General features: G+C 41.2%; 1 protein-coding gene across 3 annotated transcripts in view; it reads left to right on the top strand.

Annotated features, from left to right (window-relative positions):
- Positions 1-26,195, top strand: part of TBC1D1 (TBC1 domain family member 1) — a 115,418-nt gene that overhangs the window by 5,755 nt on the left and 83,468 nt on the right. For all 3 annotated transcript variants that reach the window (XM_035896775.1, XM_009641280.2, XM_035896774.1), the window contains exon 2: positions 1,090-1,597. In XM_035896775.1, coding sequence (XP_035752668.1) covers positions 1,181-1,597 — 417 coding nt within the window. In that variant the 5' untranslated portion in view covers positions 1,090-1,180. The remainder of the gene's footprint in view (positions 1-1,089; positions 1,598-26,195) is intronic.

The raw sequence follows: 26,195 nt of genomic DNA, 5'->3' as shown, positions 1-26,195 counted from the left end.
GGGAAACTCTCAGAAGGCTGAGGGTAAACTAGTGTCATGGTATTTAAACATAGGCAATTACAGGCCTGTCAGCTTCTCATCAGTCTCGCACAAAATAATGTAACAGCTGAAACCAGGTTCAATTAACGAGGAGTTAAAACATGGTAATATAACGAGTGCCAATCTGTGTGTTTTCATAGACTATATTTTGCAAAATGAAATTGATAGATAAATGCAGTTATTGGATTTTGTTACTGAAACTACTAATAAGTAATGAGAGTAGTGGTAGTAGATGCTGGGTATAACAGAGTTATAACAGGGTTGTATATAACCCAGTTCCATTTGATATTGTATCATTTTCATGCCTTAAAATATCAATGTGGCTGACAGGCTGGCTGACAGGCCTTAAAATGCAGTCATGAATTGTGAATCATCATGGGATGCTGTAAGGATTGCTGCTCATCTCTGCTATCTGACAGGTTTGTCAGTGATCAGTCAGTTGACTGCTGCTAGCTTTTTCAGATGGCAACAATTTCTGGGGTGTTATTTAGTGAAAAAGTCTGGCTGGTAACAGCCTGTGATCACTTGGCACACTATACCAAAGGAAACAACTCCGTGTTAGTAGCCAGATTCAAAGTCATCCACCTTGAACAAGAAAGATGACCTTTTTTTTTTTTTTTCTTTCAAATGTGAAGTTGTCTCAGCAAGCACTGACTTCAACTGTCATGAAGGTCAGAATAGCTCAGCTGAGTTCTTTCTGTGATAATAGGATTGAAATAGGCCAGTGTGATCCACAGGCGCCTGCCTGTGAGACAGACACAGGCTAGAAAGAATGTGCATTTTGGAGTTTAGTTACTTATTAGATGGTTTAGCAAGGGTCATAAAGCAACTATTAAATCAGGACTGACTTTTTTTCCAAGCAATGAATTTAGTACTGTTATGTTTGTTGGACCTGAAATAGTAAGGTTCAATGTAGAGGAAACATGCTAGAAAGGTCATGGTAGATGATGAGTACGTTTCTTCTGATGTTAAGCTATTAAATATTTGTGTTACTGACAGTTTGTTTTTAATGGGTTCCAGCAACTGCATAACTGTTTCTTTTCCTTTCAGAACTCTTATGTTCCTTAATCAAAGGAACCATCCAGATATCGTCATTCCATGGAACTGGTGAATTAGGCCAGGCTCCCTAGAGGACTGTAAAATGGAGCCAATAACTTTCAAAGCTAAAAAGTATCAAACACCTAGTGATTTCTCAGCAAGTTTCAGTCTCCAGCTCGTTGGTTCTCTGCCGGTGCATTCCCTAACCACCATGTCAATGCTGCCTTGGATTGTGGCGGAGATCCGGATGCTCAGTACAAAGTCTTCCAAAGAAGAACCCAGCGTCAGCCAAATACGACTTTATATTTCACCAGCAAGTTTGCGATGTGAACCAGACACAGGGAAAATCCAGCAGTGGGATCCTTTGATTTGTTCAAGTTTGTTTGAATACAAGCCACAGCATGTCCACAAACTGATTCACAACAGCCATGATCCAAGCTACTTTGCTTGTCTGATAAAGGATGGAGCAGCAAATCAGCGCAGTATCTGCTATGTATTTAAAGCTGATGACCAGACAAAAGTAAGTAAAAAAAATCAAAACCAACAAAGCAGCAACCCAGGAGTTGCTTTTGTGCTGTTTGAAACCTTTCACTACAGTGTAAGTTCTTAAGGTTAGTAACTGGATCTCACTAAAACTTACTGACACGTGTCACTTTACTTGATGTTAAAGGTTCAGTTGAATTTGAACTGTTCAGTATGTGAAGTGAAAGGTGTGTAAATCTCCTACGGCATCACAGTCTGAATTTCATTGGCTTAAAAACCACTTTTGTTTGGGATATGCGTTGAAATCTTGGCCCTTGAGTCAGTGAGAGTTTTTCTGTTGATGTCACTGGGGCTAGGATTTCACCCTTGAGTCACCATGAACTTTACCTAATCCTACAGTCGCACCTCTCAAATTTCTATTTTCCTGAGTTGAGACCTATGTGACTGTGAAACAGAGATACGTCCTTTCTCAGAAGGAGGAGGGGAAAGGGTGGAGCCTCCGTATGCAGCATACTTCCAACCACAGAACACTGTGGAAGCCTCTTCCTCGCTCTGTAACCCACGGAGCCTGGCAGGTGGTGTCAGAGAAAGGCTGCAGCAACGCTGTGATATGCAGGCTTGCCGCTGCATGGGGTGAGACAGGAGTTGGGTGTGCGGATCTCACACTGGGGGTTAGATTTCCTAGGAGCAAGTTGTGTCCTTGCTGAAAAGGTGGAAGCATTAAAAATAGTCAATCTCTTTTTTTTTTTTTTTAATTTTTTTAATTTTTTTTTTTTGTTTGAGAGTAATGTGAGGCAATAAATCTCATGAATGAGTAAGGTGAGTAGGATTTGGCACAAAGCTATTGTGATCTACTGGCGACAAACCGGTTGCGTATCCTTCACCTCTCCAGTGCAGACTCTAGTTATAATGTTGGAAGACAGCATCTTGCAACATGCTGCTTGCTTGACTCAGCAGGAGATGTCCTGCTTAAGCACCTCGGAGGTATTATGTGAATATACACTGCACATGGGATTTATGCCAACCTGCCCAATAGCAAAACATTGTATCGCTCCAAATCCATGGTCTCAAGCTTAGAGCTCAAAACATATGGAAACAGCTTTAGTTAAATCCCCCCAGATAAAAAGGCAGTTCCGGTAAATTAGAAGGCAAATATGTTTAAATCATAAGCATTCAAGTGAGAAATCCTGTCAAGTTAAAGTGTAGAATACAAAATTTTTGTATGTAAGGGAGCAGAAATATGGAATAGATGTTTCAGAACTTGACATTGAATAGGAGTTGGTACATGCATTTTGCAGTTTCCTTATATGCTTCATTTGCTTGTGATTTTACAGGATTATGGTGAGTACACAGCACTGATCACCTCCAATACATTTTCTTTTGTAACAAAAGATTGAAATACTTTTTCCTCATGTTTGATCAAATTCCTAGACATGTTCGAAATGAAAGAGATCAAAATAAGGCTCTAGTTAAATTTGCAGCTGTGTCTGCATGTTTTTGGAGACAACACCCAGAATTTTTGCATGCCAATTTTAACTACTTAGCCCCAGATTCACACAGCTATCTGTCCTTTCAAAAACTACCCTCCACCTGGTCTCTTAACTTGCCTTGATTGCAAGGGTTGTTTCTCTTGACTTTTCTGCAGGCTAGGTTCCTAATTAGGAGGTAGAAATCTAATCAGCATTTGTGGGCCTATGTTTTAACAAAAGGATAATGGAAATGCCAAGTGTTCTTATCTTCTAAAGTGAAGCCCTGACTGTTTTACTTAAATTCAGTGTAATTTCTGATTAATCTACCTTTTAAGTAAGTCCCTTATGCTTTATAGGGTGTTGCTACTCTGCCCTGAATACTGTCATATAATACCTTTTCGATAATAGGTGTTTGTGTATTTATCAAGAGGAGTGAACTGATGTTACCTGTTTTGCAGATACCCAACTTGAAAGCATAGGAGTGTACTGTATACCTTTGTTACAAATTGAGGGAGCTGTTTGTTAAAAGCGAGTCAGCTGGGATGAAGAATTTAGCACTGTGTTGCTGCAGCTTGTGTTCAACTTCAGAAGAAACAAATTTTAGAAATTGGACCTTTGCAGACTGTGTGACTCAGCAGACGCCTGTGCTGGCACTCTTGATGCTTTTTCTATTTGCTTCAGCTCTGTAAAAGAGACACAGTAGTCCACATACGTTTAGTTAGAGAGTTTATGTGTTCATAACAACTCTTTACCCAACAATTTTGGACATCCAAACTTTTGTGATAATCACACTTCATCTGTTTTTATTTGAAAAAAAACTCAACTGGTTACTAATTACTGTAATATTGTGAACTGCAAGAGCTACAGTTCTTTGTGTCTGTATAGATAAATCTGTAGTATTTGACAGAGTTTTCAGATTAGGTCAGGTCTGACTGAAAATTTGAAGTAGAAGGTACTTTGTGGCTTTGCAAGTAAGTTCTGAATATATCCCCACCTTAGGATAAGTAGAATAAAGGAGGGCAGAAGGATGTCTGTGGGAGAAGTAAACTAGGAAGATTAGTATGTTAAGATGAAAGCAGGTGAGTAGAAGACTAAACAGTGAAGGCCTTTGAAGAGGAGGACAAGAAACTTGAACTTCATGTAGACAGAGGAATAGCCATGGAGGTGGTAGAAAGTACAGAAAACGAGGAATGGTCAGGCTTTTAGCATCAGCATTGCAGATAGACTGCACTCCATTAACTGTAGTTGTACTCCTTCATCTGTACAAATTGAGCAAGACCATATACTTGATTAGGGATTATCTTACTGTTTAATATGAAAGCATTTTGTTAATGGGAGATGATTTTTTGCTGGGTAATATTTAGCAAAAATCTAGAATTGATTGGGGTGTGGGAACACGTGCAATGTTTTTCCTGGATATGAATACAGGGCTGTTAGGATCATTGTTGCTCCATTACCAACTTATCCACTTTAGGGAAGAAAGCAGTAGACAGGTAATTAATACTAAATAATGTCAGGATTCTTTGCAAGAATTCTTTGTTCAGCTCCTCTTTACAACTGAAAGAAAAGGCAGTGACCACGTATAGAGTGGTCTTCGTCTTCACTCTGTAGGATCCTGTATAATTATTTCCATTGCATCATCATGACAGCATACAGCTCACTTTCCCTGCTAGTATAGCAGTCAGTGGGGAAGGATGAGAGAAACTTTCCTGGAAAACTGTTCCTTGGCACATTACTTGAAAACAAGCACATGAATATAGAGATCATTCCACTCAGTGCTAAAAGGACAGGTTTACACTGCCAGGGGGAGCTGCTCTTATGGATTAGAGTTCCACTTCTAAGCAGATCTGTTGGATGTGGGATCTGGAGCCTTCCTTCCTTCTTCATGTATAACCTCACTAAGTTTCCACTAGTTACACATAGTGGCGTTTCTTATCCCTTCACCCTCATTCTGTGGAGGTTCTGAGGGGGCCTCATGATTAAGTAATTTCTGCCTGAGGGTAGGACTGAAGCATTAATGCATATTCTTTGTAGGTGCTCAGGAATGGAGCTGGATTCAATTATGTTGCCTGCAGGGAGCTTATGAAGACTACTGATAGGTCATAGATGGTGATTATGCATACTGTGTTGAGTAATGGTGGTAGAAGCTGAGGAAATATTAACTCTCCAGTAAATTTGTGCTTGCAGGGGAGTACCTTCATGATAAGAACGCAGCCTTGTTGAACAGCTTGGCCAGAGTGCTTGGGTACGGTAGGAGTGTGATGGCTTAAATGAAAACATACATGCTACCAGCCTACGTATCTCCCCAGCAGCCTCTGGTCTGACATTTGCTTACGTTCTACTGAAATTTGATGCTATTGACATAATTGTTGTTGTTGAAAACTATATACCTTAAAAATTATTGGCATTTTTGTCCTACGCTTAAGATGTAGCAGTTTGAAACTGTTCGGAATTGTCACAGGATATCCCTTTCCAGCAGATACAAAGTAGCCAAAACATCAGAGGAAGATTAATTTCTGTTCTTTTTTTCAGTTTGGAAGAGTAATTCCACGTGCCATTATGTTGATCTTTCTTTGGTGTATCAAATTATTTGTTTTACTTAGGTATGTTTAATCTTATTTGATGGATGTTTTGGCTGGCAAATGGAATACTGGTCACTAGTTATCTGATAATGCCCTGGGCTAGTTTAGATTTAAGGCAAGTTAAGGTTGTACTGTCCTTTATTATACTTTTATATTTATTGTAAATGAAGAATAACAGTTCTAAACTTAATGGTTTCACAGAAGTCGGAGTCAAAGAGGGCATTTCCTACCTCAGCCTTTTCCATGTCCTGTGCTTCATTCAGCAGCAGGCCCACATTTTCCCTCGTCTTGTGTAGCTATAGAAACCCTTCTTGTTGCTTTTGACATTCCTTGCCAGATTCAGCTCCGGGTGGGCTTTGGCTTTCCTAACCATGTCTCTGCATGCTTGGACAGTGTCTATATATTCCTCTCAGGTTACCTGTCCCTGCTTCCACTCTCTGTATTCTCCCTTTTTATGTCTGAGTTTTGCCAGGAGCTCCTTATTCACCCATGCAGGCATTTTTACCTGACTGCTCATGTGGATGGACTGCTCTTGAGCTTGAAGGAGGTGGTCTTTGAATAAAAACCAACTTTCTTGGAGCCTTTTCCGTCCAGGGCCTTTATTCCATGGTACTTTTCCAAGCAGATCCCTGAAGAGGGCAAAATTTGATCTTCTGAAGCCCAGGGTTGTGATCTTGCTTGTTGCCCTGCTTCTCAGGATCCTGAACTCCACCATCTCATGGTCACTGCAGCCAGCGCTACCTTTGACCATCACATCTCCAACAAGCCCTTCCATGTTGGTGTGAGGTCCAGCAGAGCACCTCTCCTCATCACTTCCTCTGTCATGTGGGTCTGCAAGTTGTCATCGATGCTCTCCAGGATTGGATTGATTATGCCCTGCTGTGTTGTTCCTCCAGCAGATACCTGGGTGACTGAAATTCCCCATCAGGACCAGGGTCTGCAAGCATGAGGCTACTTCTAGCTGCCTGCAGACTGCCTCACCCACCTGTTCTTCCTGGTTGCAGGGAAAAATAAATGCCTGTATGCAGAGTAAAAGTCAGCAGAAAGCACTGTCACCTCTTTTTAGTGAAGCAAATGCTCAAAATGTTTGAAAGTTTCTCCTTTTTTTTCCTGTGGTATGAACTGGAGGTTTAGAGGATTTGAGGGAGAGCCTGGATGTCTTGTAAGGAGAAATATTTCTGTGCCCTTATCCGATGGCTGATGCAGAACTAGAGTATGAAGAAATGTTAAAAGTTCAGTTCAGATTTTGAAAGGGTTAAGTTTAGGAGGTTGGGGTTTTTTTGTTCCAAGAGTCTGGACCTAAGTTGTCATAACAATGTGTAATATATGCTTGTGTTTACCAGAACTGTTAATGCTGTAATGGCAAAACACTGGATAGAACTGTTCTTCTCTATTTTATAGAGATATATTGCTTGTGATTTAAGCAGGACCACAGCTGCACAAGACATGCACGAGTCTGCTTGCATCTTCTAAATCTTTGTTCTGTAGTGTCATAAATCAGGGACAGCTTTTGGCCCAGGAACTGGGCTTTTGGCAGCTGCAGGCATGTTGCCATGAGAGTTGCAGTGCCTGTATGGTTGCAGTGGACTGGGACACCTGCTCGAGACCTGAGCCTGCTCATTGACTCTGCTTGTGCCAAATCCGGCCTGTAGCAGACACCAGTAAACCCCATCTCCTTACACTGAGGTGCTTTTTAAATTGTAGCGCTTGCCCTGTTGTTGAGCTGTTTGGTTGCAGCAGTGATCTCTCCTTTTGGTGCACCAATTGCTTTAACAGTTACTACTTTTTTTTTTTTTTAACTTTTTACAATTGCTTTAACAGTTACTGTGGTTTTGTTACTATGAACAACCTTCACCTACTTTTACGAGATACAATAGCTTATGCACTTAAGTAGATCATGCTGTATTACCTGGAATGCAGTACTCTGTTACATGTTGTGTGTGATCTGATTATGTGCTGGAGAAGCTGGTTTCAGATAATCAACACTCGGCTCTCTGTGAGGCTGCACAGAGCTGATGTTGCGAGTGAACTTCACATTATTCATCTATAAAAGGAATGGCAGAGGCCCCGTGAACTCCAAAGCAGTTGTTGTGAGGCTTAGCTTCGTGACTGAGGATTCTTACACAACTTGTTTTTACATTAGACTCTAAGATACAGCCTCACTATGTCATTTTTAATAGCACCGTTTCCCTTTCTTAAAAGAATTCAGGCAAGATAATATTAAAGATAGAGGTGATCTTTTTCTACTGTATTTTAGTGCTTGATGAGTCTAGGGAGATTAAAATGTGGTTCTTCTTTTGCAAAAAGCACAAAACACTGAAACAAAATGAGGTAACTGGACTTATATCAGAGCAACTTGGAGCTTAATTTGGCTTTTTTCTGCCTCCTATTCATATGCACCTTTGGTTTTTTTGATGGAATCTGTGTAACTGCAAACTGCTAGCCCTGCTTTGTGTTTTAGGATGTCTCTTCTGTCTCCCAAATGCTAACTGGAGAAATTAATGTAAAAAACAGAAGGAGAAAAATCCAACAGAGCAAATGAAAAATCAAATACATATTTGTGCACATACATAGTCCAGTATATAAAAGTAGGTCAAAGTTTAACTGTGTAAATCTTAATTGAATGTCCTATGAAATGCAAACAGCCAGCTCTGCTTTGGACACTCTCACAATTAATCAGGCTTTATGCTCATCCTGAGCCTAGAGCATAACTGTGACTATACCATCTCTATCCTGGGATCTGTTCAAAGGATTCATGTATGTGAACTCTTCTCTCAGGGGCCTTTAGTGGCCAGTGCCCCTGTCCCTAGCAGCACTATCCCAAGCCTTTCTGGGGCTCTTGTTAGACCCCAGAGTGACTTTGTGACATCCTGGCTCCCATGTTCACCCTCATTTTATAAGAAATGTTGTGTGATTTCCCTCAACCTCCTGTGTGATTGCCACACAGAGGAAGTCATTTATGCAATACCAGTGCTGTTTCCTGACTTAAAGTCAGAGATGTCTTACCAAGGAAGATGAAATTCATCACATGGTTTGTAAAAAGAGATGCCTATTCCCACTCTAACAGTGGCAGCATCATAAAAAAATATATTTTCTTGTGTTTTCTTCAGTCTCCTAAATCATACAGAAATTTCTGCTATAGAATGACTAATATGAACTTTTACTGTGACTTCAACAGTAGTAGTATTCTGTATCAGATGACATTGTTAACGTATTTTTCAAATTAAGTAATATTGAAAGTTGCTGTGTGTTACTTGTGCCGTCACGTGCACTTCATTCTAGAGCCACAGTTCATGACAAGATTATTTACTGTTCCTTCACTTTTTCTGTTTCTGTAGCACAAATAGAAAACAGTGGAACTGAGGCTAAAACATAATTAGCGGATTTGTGATGGCTTCTCATCTGACTGCTAACCATTCCTTTTGTCTTACAAGGTCTGATGCTTGTGGCCTATGAAGTCCAGTACAGGTAATTGGAGCCATAATGTCCAAGCATCCTCCAGAGTTACAGTAGAGTTTCCTTCAGAAATGCCTTCTTCACAGAGAAGAGCTTCCTCACATATCTCCAAAAATAAGCTCACTCTTAACATCTTAACCTAGTCTAAGTCCAGCCTTTGGTGGTCTTGCGCTTCCTTGGTTGCCAACTTGCACGTTCCCATCTTTTCCCCTGCTCTTGTTTTATGCTGTGGTATCACTCAGTGAGGCAGTTCAGAGCAATTTAAATACTCCAAAAGGAAAAGTGGTACAGTTTCAATTAAATTAGCATCCTAACCTGATCACAGAACAGTTTCATGAGCACCTTTGTGAGAGTCAGGGAGAAGCGAGGCCATGCTATCTAGAGCAGACAGAAGGCTGGACCTCAGGTCCCCGATTCAGTCAGTCTTAAACTGCCATGGGATTTTAGTTCAAATGTATTATCTGACAATACAGTGTGGAGATCTAATAACTGTACTCTGTAAAAAGAGACTGTTCTGTTATTCTTTCCTCTTCTGATCCATCCCTTGACATTCCCACCGTTTTACCTTCTGCTAGCCTTGATGTTTGTCTACCTCCGTGTTGAGCTACTTTAGGGGCTAAGGTAAAAAAATTGAATTGCATTCTCCTCCAAACCAACTCAGTGCACCTCACTAGATCACCTTAGGTGTTTTGTCAAATTCCAAGTTGACATAAATTTGGAAACTAAAGTGAAAACATAAAGTAATTTGGGAGAAATTTCTCCTGGTACTTTCACAAAGAGACGGTGGAAGTAGACGGCAGCACCAAAGGTACTCCAAAGGGATTGGACCGTGCAGCAGGAAACCTGATGTCATTTCTTTATGGTGACATAGATCCTAAAAGTAGGGCTATAAGGTTGGAGGTTAGCTGGGAGACTTGCAAGTTTACTTGACTTCTGTACACAGAGCCACCTAGTGTCACAAAGTGTCACAAGCTCTGAAAGCTGTCCTGCTAGCATTGTGTCAGAAGAAATCACTGTGTACCTGCCCAGTGAGTCCAAAGATGGAGTAGCCTTGCTCTAAGAAGGCATAAACAGCATGGGAACAATCTGCATGCTGGCAAATATCTTCTTACAGTCTCGTGTCTGCTGCTGTTACGGTGATGAGAATGGAAGGCTTTTAGTATATTTCCATGATTTACACCTAATTGTCTTAAAATTACTGGTGAACCTGCCCCCAAGAGGTTGAATGTGTTGTGAAATACTGTCGTGTGACAATTTCTTCATTTTTGTGGCTTCAACCTCGCTCTGGCACTAGCTTTCTGGTATTCATCCCGTGTTTTGTTTATTTCGTAGCTGGAATAATTTCTTTCTGCTTTGCTGAGTGATACCCTCACCAAGAAATAAGTTAACCCTCTGTGACCAAATTCTGAAATATGCAAGAGTTTGGTGATGCTGTAGTCTTCAAATTTGATTGAAAAGTTTGAAGATGACTTAGTGTGCAAGATGAATGTGAAAAATCGAGAATTTGTTGAATCCACACAGTTCTCAAAGTACAGCGTAGGTCTTCAGTTGAGAGGCTGTTTATCCACACATTACCCCAGCACTAAGCATGTTAAATTACCCAGCTTCAAAAGTGTTAACAACAACAAAATAGGTAACAGCAAAGTTATTCAGCTCACCTTACTGTGCTGTAGTAAAGCTTGCCTTCTGCAAAGGCGTTGGCTGCAATACACACAAAGTAAGTGAATGGGTCTCCTCATCGCCTTGCAGCCTAGTTAGACCTACAGCTTCAAACCAACTCACAACCAGTAGAAAATTCTGGGCAAATGGAAGAGAAAAAAAAAAAAAAGTGAGTTGTGCCCATGGAAAAGTTCTGAGTGAGAGAGGGAATGAGTCTAGAAATCCGGGTTCAGAAAATACTGTTTGATTTATAGCAACATTGAATATTAAGCTGAATGTATGGTACTACAAAGAGGAGTAATTAATGATGAAGGAACTCCAGTGTATTTCCTGCAGTTACCCACTGCTGTGGCTTGCTGAAGTTAATTTAAGACTAGAGGACATTTTGGAAGAATGCTGCCTTATTGACCTTCAAACACAATTCAGAAAGTCTAATCTGGATTCAGTAGATAGTTTTTATTTTTCATTTAATTAATGATCTTAAGGAATATAAAGTATGCACAGTTGTGATGTTTTTAAATTAATTTTGTGGGTATGTGGTGCGGTGATAGTTGTATGCAATTTGAAGCCAGAAAGTATATTTTAGAGGGGGAAAAAAAAAAACAAAACCCACAAACCTGCTTTGAAAAAGAACAGGTTTTATAAAACCTCAGTATTACCTAATACAGTGTTAGTTCTCGTGGCACACAGTACGATAAGGTATTGAGGACAGTGTAATTTAGTTAGTGAAAGAGAACATTCAAAGCATGTACAATCTGTTTTTAAACCTGTGGGAAGATAGCTTTTGTCAAATATATGAATAAACAAAGTCCGTACCTGTCATGTGGGTTAGTACAGTCTCTCCAGACAGACTCAATTTTTCTGGCACGAATCGGATTGTAGGACTGGGTCCTATGTCAGTGATCTTTCCTCAAGACTAGTAAAACCAAAACCTTTCTGTTTTATCTGCTTCACAAGTTTTTCTGAAAAGCTTGGGCTTTAGCTCACTTGGAGCTACTTAAACATGGACATTGATGTTCAGGCAATTGTATTTTCTTTGTTTCAGATTCTAAAATGGCCCTAAAGAACAGATTCTAAAATGGCCCTAAAGAACAAATTCAAGCCATCCACATTAAAATATGAAGATGCCAATTCGTAAATGATGATACTGAGTAAATCACCTTCCTGAAATAGCTCCTGATTTTTCCATGCAGTCGGCTTTTCATTTAGATTTTTGCCTGCATCGGGCTGACATTTATGATTTGCCCTCAAGGTCATCAGATGTGAGCTCTTTGGCTGTAGTGGAGCAGAAAACCAAAGCAGAGGAGGCATATATAACCGCTGTATTTACTTTAGCAGCACAATCTCCCATCCTGTTACATGTCAAAGTGAATAACAGTAACAAATCACTGTCGTAAAATCAGTGCTTTCCCTTGCCCGGTGTAGACACAGTTGTTCTCTATATCTGTTTTTTTACCCTCTCCATGGACATCAAGTTATGGGAAGGGCTGTGGGAAATATTTTCCTAATGAATGATTTGTGTGACTGGACAAATACAGGCTTAAATGGATATATGAGTCTGCCCTAAAGGTTGACTATTGATGATCTGATACAAGGATTGAGTGGATAATGCCAGTTTATACTTGGTTAGTCCTTTGTATGAAACTACTGGTCGATGTGGCCTTCTCCTTTCTTTCCCACCCTCCCCCCGCTTTTCCCAGAGTGACAGTAATTGAGATCTATTGCTGGTCATAAAAAGAGCTTCGCTGCCGGTGACTCCCCTTGCACGGGGTTAAGTTTGATTCTTCTACATAACTGTTTGAATGCTTTTCATTTGCAAGCTTCTTGTTTTCAGCCTTTAAAGAAAAAAAAACACAAAACTAAGTTTCACGCATGCAGAATGTGCTTAAAAATTATATTCTTAGTAATTGTGATGTACTGTGGCTTGTTGAGTTGCTTTGTTGCCTGTATGCTGTGCTGCTCATAACACAATGGACTTTCACATGAGGAGAGAATAGAAGATGAAATTAATAACTCTTAATTTGAGATTTCTGGAGGCCACATTCAGCACAAAGGTGAAAAATAGAGCTTGCAGCTGATATCTGATGGTGTATTTTACATCTAAACTGGTGGCTAACTGAAATGGAGGTACTTCTTTGAGAGTCTAAAAGCAAATTTGTACATAAATCTTACTTCTGACTCATGCTGAAAACCTGTGTGCACTTTAGGTTCAAGCTAGTTCCAGGGAAAGAAAAGAAAACAGAAATACTTGCAATAATGGCATTGAACATGCTTTTGTTTCAGATTCTAAAATGGCCCTAAAGAACAAATTCAAGCCATCCACATTAAAATATGAAGATGCCAATTCGTAAATGATGATACTGAGTAAATCACCTTCCTGAAATAGCTCCTGATTTTTCCATGCAGTCGGCTTTTCATTTAGATTTTTGCCTGCATCGGGCTGACATTTATGATTTGCCCTCAAGGTCATCAGATGTGAGCTCTTTGGCTGTAGTGGAGCAGAAAACCAAAGCAGAGGAGGCATATATAACCGCTGTATTTACTTTAGCAGCACAATCTCCCATCCTGTTACATGTCAAAGTGAATAACAGTAACAAATCACTGTCGTAAAATCAGTGCTTTCCCTTGCCCGGTGTAGACACAGTTGTTCTCTATATCTGTTTTTTTACCCTCTCTATGGACATCAAGTTATGGGAAGGGCTGTGGGAAATATTTTCCTAATGAATGATTTGTGTGACTGGACAAATACAGGCTTAAATGGATATATGAGTCTGCCCTAAAGGTTGACTATTGATGATCTGATACAAGGATTGAGTGGATAATGCCAGTTTATACTTGGTTAGTCCTTTGTATGAAACTACTGGTCGATGTGGCCTTCTCCTTTCTTTCCCACCCTCCCCCCGCTTTTCCCAGAGTGACAGTAATTGAGATCTATTGCTGGTCATAAAAAGAGCTTCGCTGCCGGTGACTCCCCTTGCACGGGGTTAAGTTTGATTCTTCTACATAACTGTTTGAATGCTTTTCATTTGCAAGCTTCTTGTTTTCAGCCTTTAAAGAAAAAAAAACACAAAACTAAGTTTCACGCATGCAGAATGTGCTTAAAAATTATATTCTTAGTAATTATGATGTACTGTGGCTTGTTGAGTTGCTTTGTTGCCTGTATGCTGTGCTGCTCATAACACAATGGACTTTCACATGAGGAGAGAATAGAAGATGAAATTAATAACTCTTAATTTGAGATTTCTGGAGGCCACATTCAGCACAAAGGTGAAAAATAGAGCTTGCAGCTGATATCTGATGGTGTATTTTACATCTAAACTGGTGGCTAACTGAAATGGAGGTACTTCTTTGAGAGTCTAAAAGCAAATTTGTACATAAATCTTACTTCTGACTCATGCTGAAAACCTGTGTGCACTTTAGGTTCAAGCTAGTTCCAGGGAAAGAAAAGAAAACAGAAATACTTGCAATAATGGCATTGAACATGCTTGTAGATACTTCCTTGGTTAGCACCTAAAATACCTGATATGTTATTTTGCTTTGTTTTATCGTCAGATTTTTTTCCAGTGACTGTTATATTGTTCATATAGGAAAAAATGGTTTCCAGTTTCTGTAGTTAATTTAGAAAGATTTTTAATGAAACAGAAGCACTTTTAAAACCAGATAAATAGAAAAATAAGTATAATGTATTAACATATTGAGGTTGATTAGCATAGTTGATTCCACACCGCTATTAGGAAAACTGGGTTTCTTTCTTTGATTAAAAATGCAAATGAAAGTATGGCATATGTCTAGGAAAAATAACATACTAAAGGCTTAAGAAGAGCGAAGCTCCATTCATCACTTGATTCTCTGCTGACTGTAAAACCCCTGTTCTCATGTGCATGAAACAGCCTTGGTCCCTGCAGGGATCTCTAATTGAAACTGAACTCAGAGGCATTTCTAGAAGTTATGTTAAGACATTAAGGCCACTTTTGTTTGATCTGCAGTTTTGCAGCAATGAGGCGCTTTCTTTTTCATGGTTTAATTGTGTATTTTAAAATGGCACAATAGTGGGTAATCATCTGCTGGAATGAGGCACACTGATTCCCAAAGCAGGACCGGGGTTCAGGAGGGGAAGCAGTTGTCTGCAGAGCTCTGTGCAGTATTTCTGCTTCCATGCAGCACTGTACAGCATTTCTGCCAGTAACATTTTCATACATAGTCAGGCCCTTAGAAAGTTTCTGTAATTACAGGAAGTGAACTGCATTGTTCTTAAAAGGGATTAAGCCTCAGAGTGCATAACCCCTTCCCCCCCCACCCCACTCCCTTCACAACAGCTTGCAGATTCACCGTGGTTTAGGATGAGGTGTTTAAGTGCCACTTAGTGGCTGTCCAAAGCAAATGTAGGATGCTGCAACAGTTTTCACCTCTACTGCTGTTGCTTTCCACCAGCAGGGGAATTCCTCACCTTATCTTAGAGACACTGAAGGCTTAATCTAAGACTACAATTTTGTTTGAAATCAATCAAAAGACCCTGGTGGACTTTCAATAATTTCAGTACCATCATTCCCATTTTGATTTTTTTTTTCCAAATTGTCCTTTTGAAGTTCTCTTTGGGTTCTCCTCTTGCGGTTTTTTCGTAATAAGTGCCTGTAAAAGTATTGTAACCGGTTGGTATTTTACTGTGCGGTGAGCTAGCACAAGAACCAACAGTAAGTAAAGGTGCTGTCTCTAGAACTGAAATACTAGTGTTCCTGGAGTTTATTCTTAGGTATAAAAATCCACAATACGAGACACATGCTTAGCTGGGGTTAGTGTTTGGCATCAGCTGATGTTTTGGGATGTCTCGGTTACCCTCAGCAGAATATCGTGATAGATGTGAAAACATTAGCTCTAAGTCATGTTCTGAGTTTGATACAACATGTTTGTATCTGCATAAGGACCAAAGTTTCTCTTCTATAAACTTGCAGGACTTCAGAATAGTCTTTACCTGTATGTTATTAGCTCCATAATGATCTAGTTACATCCAGAGGACAGTAAATCTCAGAGTGCATGCACTGGTTGTGTGCAGGCTTCCTTTTTGCTGGGAGGAGGTTTTCAGTGGGCACCCTGTGGGTACGCTGTGCACTGCAAAAGGCATGCTTCAAGTTTTTCTTTAAAATAAGCATGTGTGTGTCCCTCCATCTGTTTCAGTTTTTGTGTTTTAATAGACTCTCCATATGCAAGCAAGGATTGGAAGAATCAGAAAAGTTCCCAGGAACCTCAAACAGACAAAACATAGGTTTCTGATTTATAGGTACATTTCTTGTCAAAGTTACAAACTGCCAAGGTCTCCAGATGAATCCCTTCACACAACTTGAAACTGCATGCTTCCAACAAACCATATAAAAACTATGTATGTGACAAGTTTTCCTGACTCAGATAACCCTCAGTGACTTGACTTTTACACGCATGGGCATGTCAGTCTGTTCTAGCAGTCTTGATACCAAATTGAGACAGCTCAACTGCACCTGAATTAGTCCTGAGCTAGTCTCAACTGGAGCTCAGTCCCAACTGGATTGTGAGTGAAATCAAATCACATGTATGGCGATGATATTATGGATCTACAATGAGAAAATGTGATACTTGATTTTTTATTTTTTTTATTTATTTTTTTTTTTAGCTCTTGCTGTTTGGCTGTATATTACAGCTTTTTGTGTGTTAGAAACAAACTGGGAAAATTAATAGGTGGCCTACATTCTACTCGTAAATTATGATTGAAGCCAACAGGAGACTTCAGAATTTATTACATCTGGGGCAAAAGACCCTGCTTAGCTAACTTCTGAAGTTCACTTATTTATTTGGGTCTTTGTGCCTGTGAACACATTCAAATATGTGAGCTCAGACTCACAAGTTGCAGTGGTATCTGAACGTACCAGATCGTCTGAATGAAGAGTTCAGCTGTCAAGCCCATCCATCCAGCTGTCTGCAGGTTTCTCCTGGAATGCCAGAATTCCCTGTTGATATGGAAATAACCAGGAGGGAAGAAATAGCAGAATTGGCCCATGATTATTTTCTTGTAACTTCGTTAATTTGTTTACTTATTTATTTATTTATTTTGATAGTGTGCCACACGTCAAATAATATTTTGGGCTTTATTCCTGAAAACATGTACACATTTCCCAATTTTACCTATTCAGAGAGCCTTATGTGAAATGACGCGGCTATCTAGCCTTCTCAGTGATAAGACATGGTTAAAGAAACCTATAGTGAGCGAATGCGTGGATTCCTGGTTGTGGGATAGCTGACTCAGCGCCCGGAGGATTCCATTGTTCTGGCAGAGGAGCGGAAGCGCAGTCAGCACATGTGGCCGAAATGTGCAGTGGTGTCTTACAGTAATACATCCTGAGCCCTTTGAAGCGATGCAGCTTTATCAAAACCACGGAAGAGCCATAAGGACAAATCCTATTGCTATATTTTAAAAGTCTCTGTATTGTCTGTTACATTTCACAAATGTTTTCCGGTGGTTCTAGGAGTCAAATGAATTGGCTTAAAATAACTAAACGTGGAGTGTTGTTTGCAATGAAACCAGGAGCTGCACACACTTCTGAATAGAAAGCTAACCGCACCGTGGGGAAGGTGTTTTTTCAGATCAATAGAGACACTGTTTGAATCTTGGTTTTAAAGATGGTTTATCGCCATTTTATGGAGTTTGCTGTAATTGAAAGACAGTGCAACTTAGCCAAAAATCTATAAAATCGCAAGAGCAAAAGACTCCACATCATTACCAAAGATACTTGATGGGTTAATAAGCCCTGAGAAGGGGGTAGGAAGGGGAGAGATGAGAAACAGTAAGTTAAAAGTGTGTGTGAGGGAACATTGCTGATAAAATTTTCCACTTCCAAGACAGCTAAGAATGAATATAATCAACAGCACAACATGGCAAAATAAAAGTCGCAGATAACTGAATAAAAAGGCAGCTTTAGATGCATCATACAAAATTACCATATATGCAAATTGTGTATTAGTAGGTTCCAGTGGTATTCTCGATTCCACATGACACAGGAAGTATCTAGGGAAGGACTGTGCTGCAGCTTGTAATCAAATGAAAGGCTGGTGGTGAGACGCGGTGCGGAGCGAGGGCTGGGCGGGTTGCTGGGTGCACCTCTTCATCGGCTGCAAGGGGCTGCTGAGTTCTCCGCAGGCGGCTGCTCTTCTCCCACCAGGGTTTCATCCAAGAGCACCGGAGCAGGGAGGCTTATGATATGAGGGCAACGTGGCAGAAATTAAAATTTCTTCAGCTTGATTCTGGAAAAGAACAGGACAATATGGTATTTGTTTCCTCTCTTTATTATCTATGTTCAAGATGAGTAAGGGTAGCAACTTGGTCTGAGATTTTAGTGGGGGCAGAATTGGATCCTTCTCAAACGAATAGCTTTTACACCCACATGTTTATTGTATGTAAATTGTAATATAGCTCCATTGACTATAAGTTCTGGACCCTGTACCTGCTGAGAGGTAAACCTGAACTGATAGTTTTTATTGTTAAGCTCTTTTCAGCAAAGCTGCAAATATTATGGGTTGAGAGTGGAATGGTTAACGCTTAAAGTTTTATTCTAACTGCTGCTTTTTTTCAGTTCACTGAAGTGAATGTTGCTTTAGAGTATCTGAACTACAGTAAAAGTTGAGTAGAATCTGTGTACTGTCTATGGGGATTGCAGCTGAATTCAGTTATGAGAAATCAATGTGCTTTTTACATACATCAGTGCTGTTAGAAATATATTTATTAAGTTATTAAGTAAGTTGTGGAGAACTGAGAACTGGCTACTTTTCATGGCTCTCCATACTGTGGAACTCAATGTACTTTCTTAGTCTCCTACTGTTGCAACTGAAGTATAAAAAGTAATATGTTTAGGGTGGTGGGACTATTTCTGTGTTTGTAGTTAATTATGTGAACAAAGAGCTAAGCTATAACTCCATAAAATAATGCATACAAAATTGCTTGTTTTATATTATTCATCACTAGAATGTTGTAATAGGATAAAGTGAATATGGACATCTTGACTAATGTGAAGTCCCATGTAAAGGAAATAGGCATTCATAGTATATGTATCTCCCATAGCACATGGGGAATTGATAAATTTTATAATTATGCTTTGATTTTAACCAGTCAAACGAGCATTGTCATTTTCTGTTCACAGTCTGGTTTTCCTCAATGCTTTCTAGACTTTTTTTACTATGTAACTCATCCATTATTGGAAGTAGAAGTGTTTAGTATTTAATTTTTTTTCCAGTGTGAGGTAGTGCTTCTCCACAAAGGAAATGAGACATATTTTCAAATGAAGTGTCTTTCTTCCCATTTGGGTAACTTGGGTTAACCATGTAAGTGTCAAGATCAAGGAATACTTTAAGTATAATCTTTAATTAATTGCATTTCAGAAAATACTTCTTAAACTTTAAGAGGTTTTTTTCTCCTGAGACCTTTCAGTGCTTGCTGCAAGCAAAGTCCTTCCATGGCCATATATCTAGTGTCAGTGAACATTACTCCCCATTTAATTGTCACATCCTTCATGTCCCATTGTCAGGAGGATTTTTAAAATCAGCAGTCTTGCATGGTTAATATTTTATGGTTTATCCAGTTGTGTCAGCGTGTATGTGCAGGTGTGTGTCATCCCTGCGACAGCCACTGCTCTCTCCTCCAGAGCCGCTTCAGCAGCCTGGAGAGCTCAGCTAGTTGTCCCTCAGCTCGGTGGCACTGAGAAGACCAGGAAAAGTTGCCCTGCAGGGAGAAAAACAAGTTTCCAACTGTTTCAACCACAGTCAAGACCTAGTTTATGGTCTCCAGGGCTCAAACTGAGTCTTTGTCACTGCATGCTGGGAGGGGAGCATCCCCATTTGTTTTGAGCTCTGTAATCTGCTTCTGGAGTTTGCCAGTTTGCTCTGCTAGTGCTCCACTCTTCCTGCTCCAGTTTCACAGCTACCAGAAAACTCTCCACTGCAAAACAGAATAAATGCTTGGAACCTCTGATGTCTCTGTGTGGCCCAGACATGTGCTGAGTTTTCCCCTGTACTGGGTTTGCGGGGCAAGGTTTTGGTAGCAGGGGGGGCATAGGGGTGACTTCTGTGAGAAGCTGCCAGAAGCTTTCCCTGTGCCAATGCCAGTGGGCTCCAAGGTGGACCCACCCCTGGCCAAGGCCAAGCCAATCAGTGATGGTGGTAGGACCTCTGGGGTAACATGTTTAAGAAGGAAATATACCCTGCTGGGGAACAGTAGCCTGGGAGAGAGAGAAGTGAGAGGATGTGAGAAAAAACAGCCCTACAGACACCCAGGTCAGTGTGGAAGGAAGGGGAGGAGGTGCTGCAGGCATCGGAGCAGAGATTCCCCTGCAGCCCCTGGTGAAGACCACAGTGAGGCAGGCTGTCCCCCTCCAGCCCATGGAGGTCCATGGTGAAGCAGATCTCCACCTGCGGCCCAGGGAGGACCCCACTCCAGAGCGGATGGATGCTCGAAGGAGGCTGTGACCCCATGGGAAGCCTGTGCTGGAACAGGCTGCTGGCAGGACCTGTAGACCCACGCAGAGAGGAGCCCATGCTGGAGCAGGTTTGCTGGCAGGGCTGGTGACCCTGTGAAGGACCCATGCTGGAGCAGTCTGTTCCTGAAGGACTGCACCCCATGGAAAGGATGGGCCCACGCTGGAGGAGTTCGTGAAGAACTGTAGCCTGTGGGAAGGACCCACATTGGAGAAGTTCGTGGAGGATTGTCTGCCATGGGAGGGACCGCAGGCTGGAGCAGAGGAAAAGTGTGAAGAGTCCTCCCCCTGAGGAGGAAGGAGCGGCAGAGACAACGTGTGATGAACTGACCCCAACCCCCATTCCCCATCCCCCTGTGCCGCTCAAGGGGGAGGAGGTAGAGAAAACTGGGAGTAAAGTTAAGCCTGGGAAGAAGGGAGGGGTGGGGGGAAGGTGTTTTAAGATTCTCTTCTTCTCTGATTTGACTGGTAATAAATTAAGCTAACTTCACCAAGTTGAGTCTGTTTTGCCCACGACGGTAACTGATGCATGTTCTCTCCCTGTCCTTATCTCAACCCATGAGCATCTCGATACATTTTTCTCTCCCCTGTCCTTATGAAGAGGGGAGTAATAGAGTGGATTTGGTGGACACCTGGCATCCAGCCGAGGTCAACCCATCACACCCCCATTGCTCATTTGCCACAATGTCCATGTGGGTTTTTTGTATCCAAATATTCAGATCTCTTCACAAGTCTGCCTGGACTTATGTGCAGATTCAGGCTGTGGATTTTTGCTCATTTATAGAGATCTGATTGGTTGATCACAACTGGATTACTCAGCAGTGCACATTTTATCTTGGTCATATGCAGACATATGACCATGCTTGAGCGGAATTAGTCAGAAGCCATGGCAAAGTTCCTGACAGCTTTAAGCTTTTTTCTTTTTTTTTTTTTTTGCTGTCTGTGGGAAAACAAATACTCAGTCCAGCATAAAGCTTGCCAATCCAAAGTTTATTCATCAGTGGTTTTGGATGTGTTTGAAGTAGCAGGAAGATTTCAGTCCAGATGAGTGTTTTACATCAGATGGCCTTAATGTTTATGAATGGGCACTAGGGTCCTAACACTAGATTGAGTTTATTGTTACACTGATTATGTATAGCCTTGGTTACCTCTCTTTCTCTGTAATGTTGCTTTCCCTCTGTACCTGGGTTTTGTGGGTACCTTTGATATTCATCATGTTTGTTGGTCAGATATTGTACATCTGAAAGTGTGCTCTTATCAGCTTCCCCTCCTGTAGCCAACTTCAGGTGTTGAAGGTAAAGCTACTTTTCTCTGATTTTAGATTCTCTGTAACATTCATCCTTATGCAAAGAGGGGTCCCTTATGGGATGATGGGTTTCACATTCCATAAGTAGTATTTTCTCCAGTCCCTTGTTTGATTAAGGACTTCACCAAAACCTATCTACTCTGAACTTTCTGAATCAAATGCTGAGATGATCCGTTCCTAGATAGCATCTGATAGCCCAGAATTGCCTTATCACAGGGCATAAGAAAACAATCAATTTTCTCTAGACAGACCTTTTTCAAGGAAAAAAAGAACATCTGAACACTTCTTTGTCCAAAACAGACCCACAGGGAAGAATCTTAAGATAATGATAGCAACTAGGAAAGCTACTTGAACCTCATGATGCATTTTATCATCTAATACTCTCATGACCCCTCTCTAGTTGATCTAACCTTGCCTGCAGGACAGCACTTGCCCAAGGAGGGCTTCATTCCACTGTCTGCTGAGCAACATGGCCCTTGGTCTCTGCGCTTCTCTCCTACGTGGTGTAGGATCCTTTCCCTTCACAGATCCCTCCTTCCCTCAGTCCTCTCTCTGAGATCCAAGATCCCAAATGAGCTTCAGCGCGTGGTAACCTTCTTATGCTCTGACACTCTGTTGGAGAGGTGGTGGATACTGCTGGTAGGGAACAGGACAGATAACCCATCGCCAACACCACTTTTCATTCTTGAGCCGGAAATGCTGATGTCACTTGAATCAAAGCATTTTACCAATTACAAATTTTGTGGCTGAAAAGACAGTCGTGTAATAAAGGATAAAAATTGTGTGTGTTTTTTAAAAAAAAGGGCAAATAATGGATACTGGTGATTACTGGCAGGCATATTCTTCTCTTGCATTTTTTTCAACTGAATGTAGGAAGACCACCTTGTGTACAGGGAAAGAAGAGAGAAATGAAACTTGTACCAGTGAATGTGACTGGAGGGGATAATTCAGGAGAAAAATACCTGCCGAAACATGTTTTAAGTACAATTCAGAGGAAAAAGCTTCAAAAGGGAATGGGGTCTGCTGTAAAACCACCACCAGAATTAACACAAAAGCAACAGGAGAGGCCAGTTGTCAGGTAATACAGTTGTGGCTATACCCTTAATGCAACTTCTTGTGAGACTTCATTCAGTGCTGACACACTGTGAAGACTCTCAAAAATATTTACAGCCATTAAACCTAAAGGAAGCTGATATCAGAAGAGAGTGAATATGCTCCTCATTTGCATTAAAAGGTTGACTGTAGTCTCCTTTCTTCTTAATATTGCGTTATGTCTATCTCGCATCTCTCTCCTTGTCTCCAAATGGTTTTGTTTAATACAGAGCGCTTTGTCGGGGGATAAATGATGAGGGTATTTGTGTATGTGTAAATTTATGAAGGACATCTGTAAAACTGAAAGATCATCTTTCTGATGATATAAGCTTTAAGTTGTGGCTTTGAAGTATTTTAATTGCTACTATTTTAAAAACAGCCACAAATATCTTGCTAATATTTTCCATGATAACATGAAACAGTTCATAGGAACGGGGGTTTTGTTTTGTTTTTTGAAAGATCATACTCTTAGATAAGGTGGTGTCAAATGCTACTTACTCTTTATGCAGTACAGATGTCATTCCCTGGCCCTGAATTTTTCCATTTACCCAAAATGGATATATAGTATCTTTTGAGAAACAGTTACTTGCACAAGCCAAACTTAAAATAGAAAAATACAGAGGTTCTGTTTTTAGTAAGTTGAACATCCTGAAAAATGAATGCAGTTATTGTTCCTACATTGCTAAATCTGTCTTTTTTTGGAAGGTGAACAACACAGTGACCTTTTAATTTACACTGAAGAATTTCATGCATTACCAAACATTTTTTATATCTGAACACTTAAGCCTAGCTGCCAGCTGTTTCCCAAATGCCAGTGAGTGTGCCCACTCCTTCTTTCTTCAAGCCTGGCAGATATCATCTCCATTTAACAGATGAACTAAAGCAGGGTGACTGGTGAAGTAGCATGCCTGAAAGTCACGTTAAGAGAAGTTTGGATTCATTCGCTGTTACTCTTATCTCCTAAATCAGTGTCTTCACCACAAGACCATTCTTCCTCCCAGTCCTATAAAAGCATGTAGAAGGTTTCAGAGTACATTTAAAATTATACAGGCATCACTGTAACAATTGCATGCAACAGGTTTAGAAGCTAAATAGTGTGAAGTAATGCACTGGGGGTGGCTCTTTGAGCCAGTTGCAGTCAGGGCGAGAAGCCAGTTCTCCTGACTGACATGAGCGTTTACTGCGGACTCAGAGGAGATGTGTGTATTGTTAGCTTAAAACTGTGGAAGGGTGCCAGTCAGGAAGGGGGAGCTGGGAAAACTCCCAAGCAGGCAGGATCTCTTCAGAGAAAGGGAAGAAATAATTACTTAGAAATAATATTGTTCACAGTCAGTGTTGGAGAAATGCAACTCTAATGCTACCACCAAATAGTGGATATACTGTACAACTATAAGCAGCACGTAATGAGGAATGTTCTGCCTTGCTCGTGCCCACAGTTGCTCTATGAAATAAAAGCAGGCCCAGTTCTGTACTTCAAATGGTATTACTTCTAGTGTTCTTGTACAGTACCGACTTTAAAGCCCTGAGAACAGAAGTCCTTTATTCATGTATGTTCTCTATGCATCACGAACAGCAGCAGCAGTGAAAATTTCTTCCCTCTATCATGCCAATAAACCTTAGAGACCGCCACCAGAGTGAGTGTCGGTCATGTTTAATCATGTATTGGGCTCACAGCTCAGAACATCCCTGCAAACTGCCCATTGCCACTATCGTAATGACAGAATGAGCCGTTGGCCATCCTTGTGAATCACCTCTATTTTAACCTGTAGAACTATTAGAAAATGGATCTCTAGCCTCCTTTTATGAAAATATGCAATGTATTTGTTATGGCTTTAATTCCAGAAACTGTAGCATAGGTTGTAAGTTGATTAAAAACCAAGTGCAGGCAGGCTTTGGGCTCTCCAACCATGAGAAGGTCACTGTAAGTTGCATGCTGGTTTACTAGCACATATTGGTTAGTATTTTGTGGCTCCCTGGCAAATGTTGCTCAGGAAAAAGATTTCAAATTCCCACATCAATTTTCTTCCCCTGATTATCTGTGTGTCTTTGAGAAAGCCAACAAAACTGGTCAAGACTGAATTTTACAGATGGGTAAACTAGTATGTGGCTAGACAGTGCTAACATCCGGTGGCAGCAGATTTCCCTGCTCCCACCGCCGCCAGCTCAGCTGGGCCATGGTGCTGCCAGGCATCAGGGCCAGGACCAGGTATGCACTGCCATGCACCAGCTCACACATCCACAACAGTCGGATACCTCCACTCTCAGACTGTCAGCAACACGCTGGCCATGACAGAGATATCACGCTTCACTGGTGCAGTCCTTTGTTTGGTGCCACCTTTTCTGGGTAGGTGTTACAGTTCTGCATCAGCAATCTGGTTTGTTGTTTTGTCATTCTCTGATCCTCAGGAGGATGCGGGTAGAAGTGGCATGCTTAGGTACTGTGGATGCCGCAGGTACCACCTGAGAAGAACTGCCTTTGCGTTGTCCCCTCAGGCCACCATGGCCCATTATCACACACACAGCTAGCAATAGAGCACTGCCAGCACAGCATTAGGAGGTGGTGCAGCTCTCTTAGCCTCTGCCTCGTTTGCTTGGTGTAAACCAAACCCAGGGCTGTAGGATCACGCAGTCTGGGGCAGGAGCCAAACGAGCCCCTTTTCTGCCTTGGTGAGCTGTGAGATTGGCTCTGCTTCTCCCCAGCCCGTGTGCATGGGTGTCACTCTTGTACTCCAGTGGACATCTAATAACTTAGATGAGTGGGACAGCGTTGGCTCTAAACCCAGAGATGATTCCTTCAGCCCTGAGCATGCAAGTGCGAGCACATGCAGGATACTCTCCCAGTGGGGTGACTGTTACCAGCGAGAGTCTCTTTGGGCAAGGCAAAGAGCTGAATTTTGGCACTTCAACACCTAACTTTGAGCAGCTCAGTTTTATTGGGAAAAAGTGCAGACAGACCCTAATGCTTTCCTATTATGATTTTGCAAATCTAATTCTTCACGTTGTTTCTGTGAGGTGATGGAAAATAAAAGGCTTTTTGTTTTGGGCCCAGTGGGTTATTTCCTGTGAAATCCAAGCCTTTTTTTCCTTGAGTTCTGAGCCCTTCCTCCAAACTGGGAAAAATGAGTTGTTTTCAGGCAGCCCTACAGCTGCTGGGTATGGGTGTGCGTTCACAGGCAGTCCAGCCAGAGTGACAACAGGAATGAACACCTTTCCTGTATGGGTGGCAGGTAACATCCCTCGACCTGCCGGGAACACGCATGCTATTGATTTGTGCCATACTGGTTTTTTAATTCTCTTCCTCGACGGCTTATGTCTGGAAGGAGAGCTGGTAGTGTGTGATATCAAATGCCATTAGCTAAGATGAATGATGAGCCTGACTGGAAATGTAACATTTCACAGGGGTTTCAGACAGGTGGTTTTTTTGCTCATTTTTTTACTGTTAGGCATGACTGCGATGCCAGCGTATTCCCAAAAAGTTACACGGCCCGCGTGGGATTTTTTCTTCAACAGTTGCGAATCCGTCTTCTGCGCTGAATTACGTAAAAGGGGAGCGCAGTGAGGTAGGAGGCCGGCTGTCCGCGCT

Source organism: Egretta garzetta, unplaced genomic scaffold (assembly GCF_000687185.1).
Source record: "Egretta garzetta isolate BGI_Z169 unplaced genomic scaffold, ASM68718v1 scaffold256, whole genome shotgun sequence".
Classification (NCBI taxonomy): domain Eukaryota; kingdom Metazoa; phylum Chordata; class Aves; order Pelecaniformes; family Ardeidae; genus Egretta; species Egretta garzetta.
Note: the sequence above shows the minus strand (reverse complement) of the source record. Positions and strands in the feature narration are given on the sequence as shown.